At 38.3% G+C, this 13,529-nt stretch overlaps 1 protein-coding gene across 3 annotated transcripts in view; it reads left to right on the top strand.

The window, feature by feature from the left end:
• The window catches only part of larp1b (La ribonucleoprotein 1B), a 32,476-nt gene extending 19,181 nt beyond the window's left edge, over positions 1-13,295 (top strand). For 2 of the 3 annotated variants that reach the window (XM_082142625.1, XM_082142623.1), the window contains exons 10-18: positions 6,947-7,309; positions 9,343-9,460; positions 9,774-9,934; positions 10,084-10,190; positions 10,299-10,462; positions 10,546-10,690; positions 10,900-11,009; positions 11,325-11,452; positions 11,633-13,295. In XM_082142625.1, coding sequence (XP_081998751.1) covers positions 6,947-7,309; positions 9,343-9,460; positions 9,774-9,934; positions 10,084-10,190; positions 10,299-10,462; positions 10,546-10,690; positions 10,900-11,009; positions 11,325-11,452; positions 11,633-11,998 — 1,662 coding nt within the window. In that variant the 3' untranslated portion in view covers positions 11,999-13,295. The remainder of the gene's footprint in view (positions 1-6,946; positions 7,310-9,342; positions 9,461-9,773; positions 9,935-10,083; positions 10,191-10,298; positions 10,463-10,545; positions 10,691-10,899; positions 11,010-11,324; positions 11,453-11,632) is intronic. The other variant, XM_082142624.1, reaches the window with a different exon arrangement.
• Positions 13,296-13,529: the final 234 nt, after the last annotated feature.

The raw sequence follows: 13,529 nt of genomic DNA, 5'->3' as shown, positions 1-13,529 counted from the left end.
CATTCCAGATGAAACTGGACAAGTGTAAATGCATATGGTTGTTGAAACCACATATGTAAATTGTACTCCTCCCAAAAATGCTTAAAAAAAAAAACGTGTGAGAGCATATGTTATATCCAGATATGACGACGCGCTGGAACACGCATCACCGCAGATGAGCAACTGCATCAAGCCAACGTGCAAACTATCGCAAATCAAAGTGAAAGTAAGTCGCAGACGCTTAACACACAATCTTCATCATTAAAAGTAAAGAAACGAAATGATCTTTGGCTGTTACTGCTCTCTCTTATTGCGGTCTTTTATTTTGAAATTTTAGCTGATGATCTATAAAATGCAGCTCATATCTGTTGCTTTCGGTGACGTGCACTCCATTAAATCTGCATATAGCGCGAGAATTGAAGATCGAATTTAAATCCGTTTCGCAAAAATACATTTATGTGACCAGGTGTAAATGGAATCGTTTTGATAAATCAGATTGCTATGCCTCACGAATTAGTTTGCCAGCTGAACTCAGGTGTTGTGAGGTGTATTTATCACGTAGTCCTGAGGGATATCCGACGACGCTGTTGATTCCTGAGATTATCATGAGAACAGCTTTCAATATCTCACATAATTATCAGGACATAAATACGCCTAACGTAGAGGTTGTAAATAGTGTAAACGAGCACAATTTGCAAACTATTATGATAAATTGCAATAATCATGTCTAATGACATCATAACGGCCAATGTTATGAAATAATGCGACGTACATTTAACTTAATTGATGTTATCTGGCATTTTGTAATGTTTACATTCCAATAAAAACAACACAAATTAAATTATACAGTAGGCCTAGACTATAAACTATTTACTTGTGATTTAGCTGCAATCATGTAAAAACGTTATAATATATTTACGACAGTGCAAATATTCCACAGCGACTCTAGGGGTCACTGTTTGACAAAAACACAATTTCTACTTAGTGTGGCTTTAATAGAAAACAGTGTTTAGTTGAAATACAAATCTTTTGTAACATTTTAAATGACTTTTACTGGCACCTTTGATTAATTTAATGCATCCTTGCTCATATTGCCACTCCTGGGTAAAAAAATGGGCCAAAAATAGCTAAATATTTAGTGGTCTTTTAATGGTCTTCTCCATTTTAATCTCAAATAACTGGTCAAGAAATTAGCAAAATTGCACTCAATGTTAATGGCTTCAAACAGTTCATAGGTAGTTGGAAAAAGTCTCCCAGTTCGTTTGAGTCTAATGTGAGACCAAATATTCACTATAAGGTTCAACTCTGACCAGTCCTAAACATGAGCCTGATGTACTTGTTCTCAAGCCACTTCTTGGTTGTCTTTGTAAGTTGGGCCGGAGCATTGTCTTGTTGAAAAAGTTGTTTCGATAACAACTTTTTTCATTTGTGGGAAGCAAGCCATCCTGCAATATTCTCCTGTACTCCAAAGCATTAACCCAGCAAACACAGAACGTTGGCACAACGTACCTAACCTTCTAACAACGTTTTATCAACGTGGCCAAAAGGTTGCTATAAATGCATTGTGTGGTGAAGGTTGTTACAGCGTTGTCACAATGTTGACATTAAACCACCGTTCAGGGCCATTGCTTAAGGTTGTGCCAACGGTGTCTTGACAACCACTGGACTACATATGTACTCGTCACTGCCCTGAAGCGCGAAAATCAGCCTTTTAAATTTCAACCGCCCGTTGGGCTCATTGTGTTGTCTTGTTCTTCATCGAGCAAGGATCCCTGAGTATTGCGTTTTATTTACCTCCGCTAAATAAAATGCGTAAATATTCAAACACAACCTACAACTTCATTTTCTAATGTGACTAATGTAGCCTCGCTTGCACTGTTTAGTTTTTCATTTCATTTGTCTGCTATTTGGTCTCATTCGTTTCTTTGCTCCTCTGGATTTGTGGATGTTTCCTGGACTGATTCCGTTTACCGAACTTTATCGTCCGGCTTTCGACTACTGTCTGCCATGTACAGAACCGGTTTTGTTCATTAAATGTTCTGATCTTTGCTTTTTATGTTTTATTTAATATACTTAAAAGAAATTTGTATATTCATTTATTTCTTTTTTTTCTTTTTTCACAAATGTATGACTTTTGGTGCAATTTGATTACCATATACAGTGAGGAAAATGAACACCCTGCTATTTTGCAAGTTCTCCCACTTAGAAATCATGGAGGGGTCTGAAATTGTCATCGTAGGTGCATGTCCACTGTGAGAGACATAATCTAAAAAAAAAAAATCCAGAAATCACAATGTATGATTTTTTAACTATTTATTTGTATGATACAGCTGCAAATAAGTATTTGAACACCTGAGAAAATCAATGTTAATATTTGGTACAGTAGCCTTTGTTTGCAATTACAGAGGTCAAACGTTTCCTGTAGTTTTTCACCAGGTTTGCACACACTGCAGGAGGGATTTTGGCCCACTCCTCCACACAGATCTTCTCTAGATCAGTCAGGTTTCTGGGCTGTCGCTGAGAAACACGGAGTTTGAGCTCCCTCCAAAGATTCTCTATTGGGTTTAGGTCTGGAGACTGGCTAGGCCACGCCAGAACCTTGATATGCTTCTTACAGAGCCACTCCTTGGTTATCCTGGCTGTGTGCTTCGGGTCATTGTCATGTTGGAAGACCCAGCCTCGACCCATCTTCAATGCTCTAACTGAGGGAAGGAGGTTGTTCCCCAAAATCTCGCAATACATGGCCCCGGTCATCCTCTCCTTAATACAGTGCAGTCGCCCTGTCCCATGTGCAGAAAAACACCCCCAAAGCATGATGCTACCACCCCCATGCTTCACAGTAGGGATGGTGTTCTTGGGATGGTACTCATCATTCTTCTTCCTCCAAACACGTTTAGTGGAATTATGACCAAAAAGTTCTATTTTGGTCTAATCTGACCACATGACTTTCTCCCATGACTCCTCTGGATCATCCAAATGGTCATTGGCAAACTTAAGATGGGCCTTGACATGTGCTGGTTTAAGCAGGGGAACCTTCCGTGCCATGCATGATTTCAAACCATGACGTCTTAGTGTATTACCAACAGTAACCTTGGAAACGGTGGTCCCAGCTCTTTTCAGGTCATTGACCAGCTCCTCCCGTGTAGTTCTGGCCTGATTTCTCACCTTTCTTAGGATCATTGAGACCCCACGAGGTGAGATCTTGCATGGAGCCCCAGTCCGAGGGAGATTGACAGTCATGTTTAGCTTCTTCCATTTTCTAATGATTGCTCCAACAGTGGACCTTTTTTCACCAAGCTGCTTGGCAATTTCCCCGTAGCCCTTTCCAGCCTTGTGGAGGTGTACAATTTTGTCTCTAGTGTCTTTGGACAGCTCTTTGGTCTTGGCCATGTTAGTAGTTGGATTCTTACTGATTGTATGGGGTGGACAGGTGTCTTTATGCAGCTAACGACCTCAAACAGGTGCATCTAATTTAGGATAATAAATGGAGTGGAGGTGGACATTTTAAAGGCAGACTAAGGCTATGTTCACACTTAGCGTCTTTTTTGACAAGAAAAAGTTGACAACGGCGTTTTTTTAGCAAAAAAAAACGCTGGCAGCGTTCGGTTACAAATAGCAGCCGAGCGCGTCTTTTGTGGCTGGCGCATATACTGACGCGTCTTGACCATGCGTCAACATACGACGAAAAGGGTACCCCCATAACGTCCATATGTGACGATTCGGGTTATGGGTAGGTTTAGGTATGCGTTAGGGTACCGCTAGGAGGCGCTTCTGGTGCGCTTCTGTCTGCGTCTCATATTGACGTTAAAGGGGTAGCAGCTACCCTTTTCGTCGTATGTTGACGCATGGTCAAGACGCGTAAGTATATGACGTTTTGGGGTGAGACCGGGCTGCTATAACAAGAGCTGCAACAGTAGCCTAGTGCTGTGTGATGCAAAAAATGTCGAGAAAGAGAAAGTTGGCTCTTGCGTTGGCTTTTGAAGTTACCGGGGAGGAGAATGTCGGTTCACAAAGACGTTTGTGGGTGCACGACAGACAGTTGTTCTTGTTGTTATGGAAACGACAGGTCTCGCTACTCGCTTGTCATTGGTCAGCTGTCAAAAAGGCGCTTGACGTAGGGCGTTCTTTTCAGAAAAGTTGAATTTTTTTCAACTTAAAAAGACGCTCTGAGCTGCAGAAAAAGACGCCGGCGGTGGCGTCTAAAAAAGCGCTCAGGACTTTTTTGAAAAAACGGTTTACTCCATAGGGTTATAATGTAGAACAGACGCTGGCAGTTTGAAAAAAGACGCTAAGTGTGAACATAGCCTAACAGGTCTTTGAGGGTCAGAATTCTAGCTGATAGACAGGTGTTCAAATACTTATTTGCAGCTGTATCATAAATATAAATAGTTAAATCATATATTGTAGTTTCTGGATTTTTTTATTTAGATTGTCTCTCACAGTGGACATGCACCTACGATGACAATTTCAGACCCCTCCATGATTTCCAAGTGGGAGAACTTGCAAAATAGCAGGGTTTTCAAATACTTATTTTCCTCACTGTATGCAGTTAGTTTTAATAAAGTTGAATTAACTTAACCTTCTGTAATTTTTACTCTTCAAAGTGTACATGTGCAGGTGTTGATTATAATTAGGCTAATTTACTGATAGCCCCATTAAATAATAATGATAAACAATATTTTAAAAAACTATATAATTATCTAACATCTGAATAATTAAAAATAAACTTCAAAACATAAAATGCTAAATGGGGGATATCTATAGGTCTATTTAGCATAAAAACAAAAAATTGTCAGAACGTCATCTCTCAGTTGCTGAATGTCACGCAACAACGTTGCTACAGCCCGGTCACGTCTTACAACAATTCTACGTTGTTACAATGTTACGAGCACATAGACAGCGACGTTGCCATAGCAGAAATGCAGCGTGCCACAGACGTCGCCACAACGTAAATGTGTTTGCTGGGAAATGACTTCTCACAGTGAAGCAGTTCACCAATACCAGCAGTAGGGCTGTGACGGTGGCAGTTTTTTACCACCGCAGTGGTAATGGACCAACTAACGGCGGTGGTGCGGTGGTTGGGGGGGTTGTTTTGAAATAAAAAAAACAAAGAAACAACACACTAAAGCCTGTAAAGCATTGAAATAAATATCAGTAAATACTGGTAACTTTAATATAATAAAGTTGAATCTATTTTAAAAAAATTAAAAGAAACTTTCGTTTAATATTTCCACGCGTGATATAGCCTACCGCTCTGCGCTTTGAGAGGGATGTGGGACACGAGCAGGAAAGAGCTGCTAAGAGAAACGTTTATAATCCCCTTCGGAAATGGGTGAGACGCGAGTGAAGATATGGGTAAAGAAACAAGAGATTCCATGGAGGAATGAGTCACGATTTTTTAATAATCGATTTAATTATAGAATATCTAAAAGGGTTGTGCGATTATTCTCTAAAATAAAATCTCCATGTTCTGGTGCTGATGACGCATTCATGTAACCAGAGGGTGACGCTGCCAATAACGCATATAACAGCTGTCACAAAGAACTGGCAAAAGTAATGATTATGAATGTGTCAAATATAGCAAGGAGACATTTGAAGTGTTTACTAATAAACTAGTGTTTTCTGTGTCAGTGTCGGGCTGCAAAGATGAAGTTGACGATGCTGACTCATCTTTGTAGTGAACGTGCCTATAGAGAGAAATGCACACTTCATACGGAATTCATAAGCATATGCTAGTCGGTTTATTTTCATTTTGAATTGTTTTGTTTAAAGTAGACAATTCAAGCTTTCTATATGGAATAACTAATGGAATATTGTTAAATTCACTGATAATCGGGTGACCAGATCGCAAACCAGAATTCAAAGCCGACAAAGCTTAAATTTATGGGCTCACGCGCAACTCTCTCATTCGAATCCAAACTTTTCCATGGGTGCGACTATTTCTTTTATAAACAAAGCTTTGTGCTTCACTCGTGTCATATTCATGTAAAACAGTATTCACATACAAAAAAAATTGTTTTGGCGGACCACCGCCGGTGCTACTCAGCCACCGCGGTGGTGCGGTTGTCAAGTTTACCGGCACAGCCCTAGGACCAGCAGCTAAAAAGGCTCCCCACACAAAGACACCTCTTCCTCTATGCTTCACCGTGGTAGAGATGAATTTCGAAGACATTGCAACAGTCACACCATGCAACTCATGTCCACACAACTCTGCTGAACCTCTCTGAATCAAACTTCCCATATTCTGCCAAGTTTTTCGGAGACAGCAATGGCTTTTTAAGTAGTGCATTTGCTTACATTTAGCTAATTTCCTGACAATAACACATAATTTCCCCCCCAATAATTTGTAGTTTAAGACAATTAAAAACTTTTAAAAAGCCATTTTGGGCTTGGCCCATTTTTTTGTGCCCAGGAGTGTGTTGAATCTCAATATTGTCCAATAACCAAAGTGTTGTGCATCCCTATTAGTTTGCTTCATTCATTGCAAAGTCATTTTAAACTATATCACAACTGTAGAATATTGTAAAACAACAAAAAAAGCTTTTCTTGCTTTTTGGGTATTTCTCGTTTTATAAAACTGTTTATTTATAATTTATGCTTCTGCTAGAGGATTTCTAGCATGGTTTGATCACACACCTCTTTCCTTTTCCTCCTCCATATTTCTTCATCCATCATGTCCTCTTTCCATCCATTGTTCCAACTCCTATCCTGTGGGTGTGCAGACCTCAGTAACTCCTCTTCCTCCTAGCTCTCCTTCTTCTCCTCCTCCTCCTCCTCTTCCTTCTCCTCCTCCTCCTCCTCCTCGTTCTTCTTCACCTCCTCCTCCTTGTTCTTCTTCACCTCCTCCTCCTCCTCCTATTATTGAGTCGTTCCAATCTGCAGTTGAGTATTTGTCCTGCTTACTTTGCATCATTCCTTTTTCCATATTTGTTACAAGGAAATAAGACATGTTTTGTGTTTGCTTCAGGAGAACACAGAGTTGGTTCAGTCCAGCCCTAATCAGCCACCTGAAGCAGTCCAGGAGGAACTGGACTTCCTGTTTGATGAAGAAATGGAACGGCTCGCAGCGCCTCGCAAGAACACCTTCACTGATTGGTCAGATGACGATTCTGATGATGAACTTGATGACCGAGACGTTAACAAGATCCTGATCGTTACTCAGACCCCCCCTCACCTGCGGAAACACCCTGGGGGCGATCGGACAGGGAATCATGTGTCACGTGCCAAAATTACAACTGACCTCGCCAAAGCCATTAACGATGGACTGTTCTACTATGAACAGGATCTTTGGACAACGGAAGACGGACTGCCAGAGTGTCCCACTGCCAAGGTGAGAGTGATTGTGCTTTATGAATTATTATTTTAATGTAATATGTAATTTAAAGTTTGTCAAATTAAAGAGTTGTTTAATAAAATGTCCAAGATGCTCTTTTCAATATAGTGAAAGGTGACCACGGCTGTCACTGGTCAGCACCCACTTTCATTGTATTGAATAGAGCAGCTTGATAGAATGTTAATTTTGGGCTGAAGTATCTCTTTAACTGCATAAGTTATATTCAACATTTAAAATAAGGGGGAATGTTGATAAATTATGTTGAAAGGTTATATTTATTACAATGGCACAGTGGATTTTCCATCATATAAGTGACTATGAGCGATGATCTTGTCATCATATTTCCCCCCTTAATACCATAAAATACACTTTCATTCAAAAGTTTTATATATATATATATAATTTTTTTTTTTTTTTTTTTTTAACTATGGCTGCTTTTATTTGGCTAAAAATACAGTAAAAACTTTGCTCTTGTGAAATATTATTACAATATTTAAAATCTTTTAAAATGTAATTTATTTCTGTGATGGCAACGCTGAATTTTCAACATCATTCAGTGTTCAGCGTCACATGATCCTTCAGAAAAAAATATAATATGCTGATTTGATGCTCAAGAAACATGGCAAAGGATTTGTTGATGGATAGAAAGTTCCAAAGAAACAGCATTTATTTGAATTAGAATTTTTTTGTAATGATGTAAAAGTCTTTAATGTGACTTTTGACCAATTTAGTACGTCAAAAAAATTCCTGATTGAACAGTAGTGTAAACAAAAAAGTTTGCTTCAAAGAGAAAATGAGTGCGTAATAGTAACTCTATTAGATTTATAGTTTGTGCTGAGTGTGGTGTTCGTTCAGCAGCTGTTGGCTTCAGATAAATGTCCATACTCAGCAGTAACATGGGAATTTTCCCACGGCAAATGTTTGATTTGCTTTGTGGTTACCAAAAATATACTGAAATATTTGCTTAAGATCACACATCGTGTCTTCGCTTATTTCTCAAACAATCTGTGCACTCTAGGATTGTGATCACAGACCTCTTTAGGTTTTGATATGTGCTAATATCCATATTATCAATATTATAATGTTATGATTAAGTTTTTAGTATTAGTACATTGCAATTTTATCACAATAAGTGTTATCATTTGTTTTTAACTGTACAGTGACAAGTACCTGTATGTACACTTTACAGTCAGCCAATCAGACAAGAGCTCTCTGATAGAACATGTGTAGAGTTCTGATCCGATTGGCTCCTCCTGGATTAAAAAAGTATGACGTATTCAGATGTATGAGCTCATTCATACTAGCATTAACTGAATCTGAGCCGTTTGCAAACTCTTAAATAATTCGGCTGTTTAATTTGAATCGAATGAGTCAGACACTGAGTGTGTTTAAACTGCACAGTGGTATCGGGATTTCCCACCTGTTCCTGCTCATGGGAGTCGTTACACCTGTGTTAACAAGATCAAGGTCTCTGTGGGCTGGAGTTCATAGGACAAACACCTGATAAACAGCTGCACAAAATGACAGAATAAGCACATGAGTTAAGAGTTTGTGATGTCACTCTGAGATAAAATTAAATTAAATAATTTCTCATTGTTGAGAGCTGTGATGTTAGTGTGGAATTTTACACATTAAGGTTTAAGAACATAATATCTGTCAAAAGAACAGCAAATTATGTTCTTGGAAAACTTCTGATTGACTACGCTGTCGGATTTAATGCTGCTGATGGGCCTAAAAGCTTCACTTTCAACGGCCAAATAGACTGAAGCCTTTATGATGGACAATAAAGTTGTAATTTCTAAACAGCTGCAAGTAATAACCGCTGATAAACCTGATCCACTGCCTGCAGTCAGATACAGAGCAGTTATGATATATTGTTCATACAGCCAGAAACAGGAAGCCCATCAGGGCAGTTTGTCTGTTGTCTATGTTTTTCAGTTTGATTCTCCGCTTGTAGTTTTTATGCTTGCAGCCTTCTTGAAGTAATGTTCTTGCTCTGTGTATAATGTCAATATGGTTCACTTTTATAGGATATGGAGAACTTTAAAAAACTCAACGTGATAAGCCAAGATGAATTTGAAACTCTGACCCCTAAACTTCCCATTGACGTCAACCAGGACATCCCACCCCCTCCACCGTGTGAAACAGGTGATTGCACACTTCATAGGTCTATGAGATAACTATGGAATCTGTCGATCTTTTTTTTATTAATTAAACAAATATTTAAATAAACAATTAAATATTTTATTTATTTAATTGTTTATTTTATTTCAATTTTACTCATTCAATGTAATTTTTTTTTATTTTACTCATTTTTCTATGTGAAATGTCGCCGATTTGTACAGATGAAAGCAAGATTTTATATATAAGAAATTACTTGGTTAATTTTAAATTCCAAAGTTTTATATTTCCATATATTAAAAAAAATTTTTTTTTTATTAATTTGGTTATCTTTCTGTAGATGATTCTAGCATGGCTCATTCTCTCCCCACGGATGTCCCAGAATCCCCCAGTGTGCCCCGTACCCCACGCACACCACGTACCCCTGGAAGACAGGACCCCACCAAAACCCCACGCTTCTACCCTGTCATCAAAGAAGATAGTGGCAACCTTGATGAAAAAGTAAGTTTGTACCAGGCAAACAGATTTTGTGATTTTAAGGATGACTTAATATATATATATATATATATATGTCGATGCCGGAGTTCTTGCATATATCCTAACCAGTTACAAATTTCTTCATAATTAAATTTTTCCTCTCACCCTTTTAGACTCCCAGAAAGAGGAAAACCCGTCACAGTTCTAACCCTCCACTGGAGTGCCATGTAGGCTGGGTAATGGACTCACGAGAACACAGACCCCGCACTTCCTCTATCAGGTTTGTAACTTTTTTTTATTTCTTGTCCTTGTCCTAATAAAAAGCACTGAGATGAAAATTGGCTCAACTGTGTCTCTTTCTCCTTTTTCCTCCTCGCCCTCTGTACAGCAGCTCTAATGCTTCTCCGTCAGAAGGAGCCCCCGCTCTGTCAGGCAGTTACGGCTGCACCCCACAGTCCCTGCCCAAGTTCTGGCATCCATCCCATGAGCTTTTAAAAGAAAATGGCTTCACCCAGCAAGTTTACCACAAATACCGCCGTCGATGCCTCAATGGTACACTGATTATTTTGTTTTTACTCCATAGATTATATTACTGCTTTACATGAATTTCTCATTTTATTTAATTTTTTCCTCAGAGAGGAAACGATTGGGTGTGGGTCTGTCTCAGGAGATGAACACCCTCTTCAGATTCTGGTCCTTCTTCCTCAGAGACAACTTAAACAGAAAGATGTACGAAGAGTTCAAGCAGTTTGCCTTGGAGGACGCCAAGGAGAACTACAGGTGAGAGTCATGGTCCTGAATTATGTTTTATCTGTAGATCTTGTTTGGAGAATTGATTCACCTTTGAGAATTCAGATGCTTAACCAGGCAGTAAGTCAACCAGGTTCATTTGACCCCTTCTCTAGAGCCTCGCAGTTTTGCAAGAGGGTGCATAAATAACAACCAAAATAAAAAAGGTTTCCTAATGTGTGTTCAAATGTTTGTCACAGGTACGGACTTGAGTGTCTGTTCCGGTTCTACAGCTATGGACTAGAGCGGAGATTTAGACAGGACATCTTCAAGGACTTCCAAGAGGAGACCATGCAAGACTATGAGAAAGGTCAGTCACTCATAATTTTTTACTAAACAAATATTTTTAAAAAACATGCGAAGTTTTAACTTTGCATATCTCTCATCATCAGTGTTTGGTGTGTTTTTTTTTGGGTGAAATTCACTTACTCAGGACTTTGGTGTAAACTTATTAGTCAACCACCACCTCTGCATGACTGTCATGTCTGCATTTCTGTTTTTAAATGTTTACATCAAATGTCAATCACTAAAACTAATTCTGAATGTATTTCTTGATAATTTAGTCATGTGATGTTTTTTGTTGTTTTTTACTCTACATGCTGATGTTTTTTGGGGGTTTATGCAGGTCAGCTATATGGACTGGAGAAATTCTGGGCTTTCCTGAAATACGCAAAGGTGAAGAATCAGTCCATTGACCCCAAACTCCAGGAATACCTCAGCAAATTCAAGAGCATTGATGATTTCAGAGTAGATGTGAGTACAGGCATCAGTTTTGATGTGAATGTGATCCCTTGCAAACTATGCAAAGGGAAATAAGTTTTGGAGTCCAGAATAATATATTAATATTAGTCTAAATGCATTTAATTGCTTTCTAACTTCATATACTATTAGTCTATTTGCAATCTAAATCAAATGTAAATCTCCTGCTCTTAGCCACCAATGGCAGAGGAAGGAGTAAGGAGGAAAGCACACTCGTCATCCACAGGAGACGAGGTGAAACGTAGACGACACAACTCGACATCATCATCGAAACAAACCACCGTCTCCAAGACATCTTCAGACAATCAGCCGACCACTGGAGGAATGACAAAAACAACCACGACTGATCAGGCCGCTGCCCCAACGAAAACCACCAATCAACCATCAGCCAAGGCAGCCTCAGCCAATCAGAAGCTGGCTAATGACCCGTCTACAAAAGCCCCACCCAAAGAGAATGTGAAGAAGAATACCTCATCGGATGCTCGCAAAGGAGAGGCGGCGACCAGCAAAAACAAAGAAGCCCAACAGCCAAAGAAATGAGGGCCTTACTACACTATATACAGTATTTGAGTGTGATGATTCTAACTCTAGAGCTGTGAAAAGATTTTCAGTGCTGATGCAGGCTTACGTTTTACACCGTAACCTCAGAAGTGAGCCAGTCAAACCGTTAGAGCAAAGACCAACTGTCAGAACGCTGCATTCACAAACTGAAGAGTAAACCAGAGACGTCTTTGTGTTGTACAAGACACTTTTTCTGGACAGGTTAACTTTCAGAAGATCTTTTTGCTTTCTTTTTCTTTTCTTTGTTTTTTCCCCACAGTTAGTAGTTTCAGAATCAAGTACGCATGGTGAACTTGTTTTGCTGTAAAGTTTACAGAAGATGCATTCCGACATCGAATGCAGTTTTATCTTTTTATTTTATTTTAATTTTACCTTTGCAAATGCCTTACATTTCAAAAGCAACAAAAAATTTAATTATTTTACAGCTCTGTCAGCATAAATAACGAATAATCTTTTGGTGTTTAAAAGTATTTTTAATTTGTGTCTCTGCATTTTCCTGCACAGCACACACATTTTATCTCATTTATTTTAAAAAAAAAAAAAAAAAAAAAAAAGCTCATCAAACAAACAAAAAATCTCTAACTTGAACTGAGGTTGACACAAGATAACACACTATATAGCTTTTTGCATTTTTTTGCTCTTTTAGCTTGTGTAGGAAATATGACAGTGATGGAATACTATGTTCTTTATGCTTTTATGATTAGCTGAGTGTCTGAGCTGAATATCGGAGAAGTACATTGATATCAGGCCAAAGTGGCGAGGGATTGTAAAAAGTGTTAACATCTTCAGGAACTACATGATGTTCCTGCTCTTAAACGAATATTGTGCCGTTCTCAAGGATGCCACATCTTTAGGTGCAGAGTAGAGGAAGAGAAAACATCTTGAACTTTTTATTAATTTTGACTTAAATTGGAAAACGTCTGTGTACTTGAAGTTTCTAAGAAATGTTATCTTTTTTGAGAGGAATTATCCTTCCTTTTAAATTTTTAATCCTATTGGAGTTGAGTTTGAGATAATTTATTGTTTTACTCTCTTTTGAAAACTTAATTGATTAGAATCTTTTTTATTGATATTACAGAGAGTGTAAATGAGTGCAAACATGGTGGCCCAGAGAATACTTTTATCTGCATTTTTATTTTGCAGGTTGGATCTTTGCTGATAAATTAAATCAGTGTTTTTTTTTCCTCACTTATGATCATTAATCAGACACTGAATTGATGTCCCGATTGTATCATATTTGCTTATGAAAACTGTACATAAAAAATATTAGAAGCAGCTCTCTAATTTCAATCAGTTCATTTTTATTGATTCATTTTATTGTGAAGTTTTTGTTTGTGCGCTTGTGTGTTGGTATGCATGTTGGTTTAATTTTTTCTTTCCTCATAATTGTAAAATGTAAAAAAAACATAAAATATATTAAAATCTGTTTATAAAACCCCAAAATAATATATATTGTATTTCTTGTCAAGTGTGCAGTGTAATGTCGTTATACTGGGTCTTACACGGTTCC

This window comes from Leuciscus leuciscus (genome assembly GCF_965113295.1).
Source record: "Leuciscus leuciscus genome assembly, chromosome: 17".
Taxonomy (NCBI): domain Eukaryota; kingdom Metazoa; phylum Chordata; class Actinopteri; order Cypriniformes; family Leuciscidae; genus Leuciscus; species Leuciscus leuciscus.
Note: the sequence above shows the minus strand (reverse complement) of the source record. Positions and strands in the feature narration are given on the sequence as shown.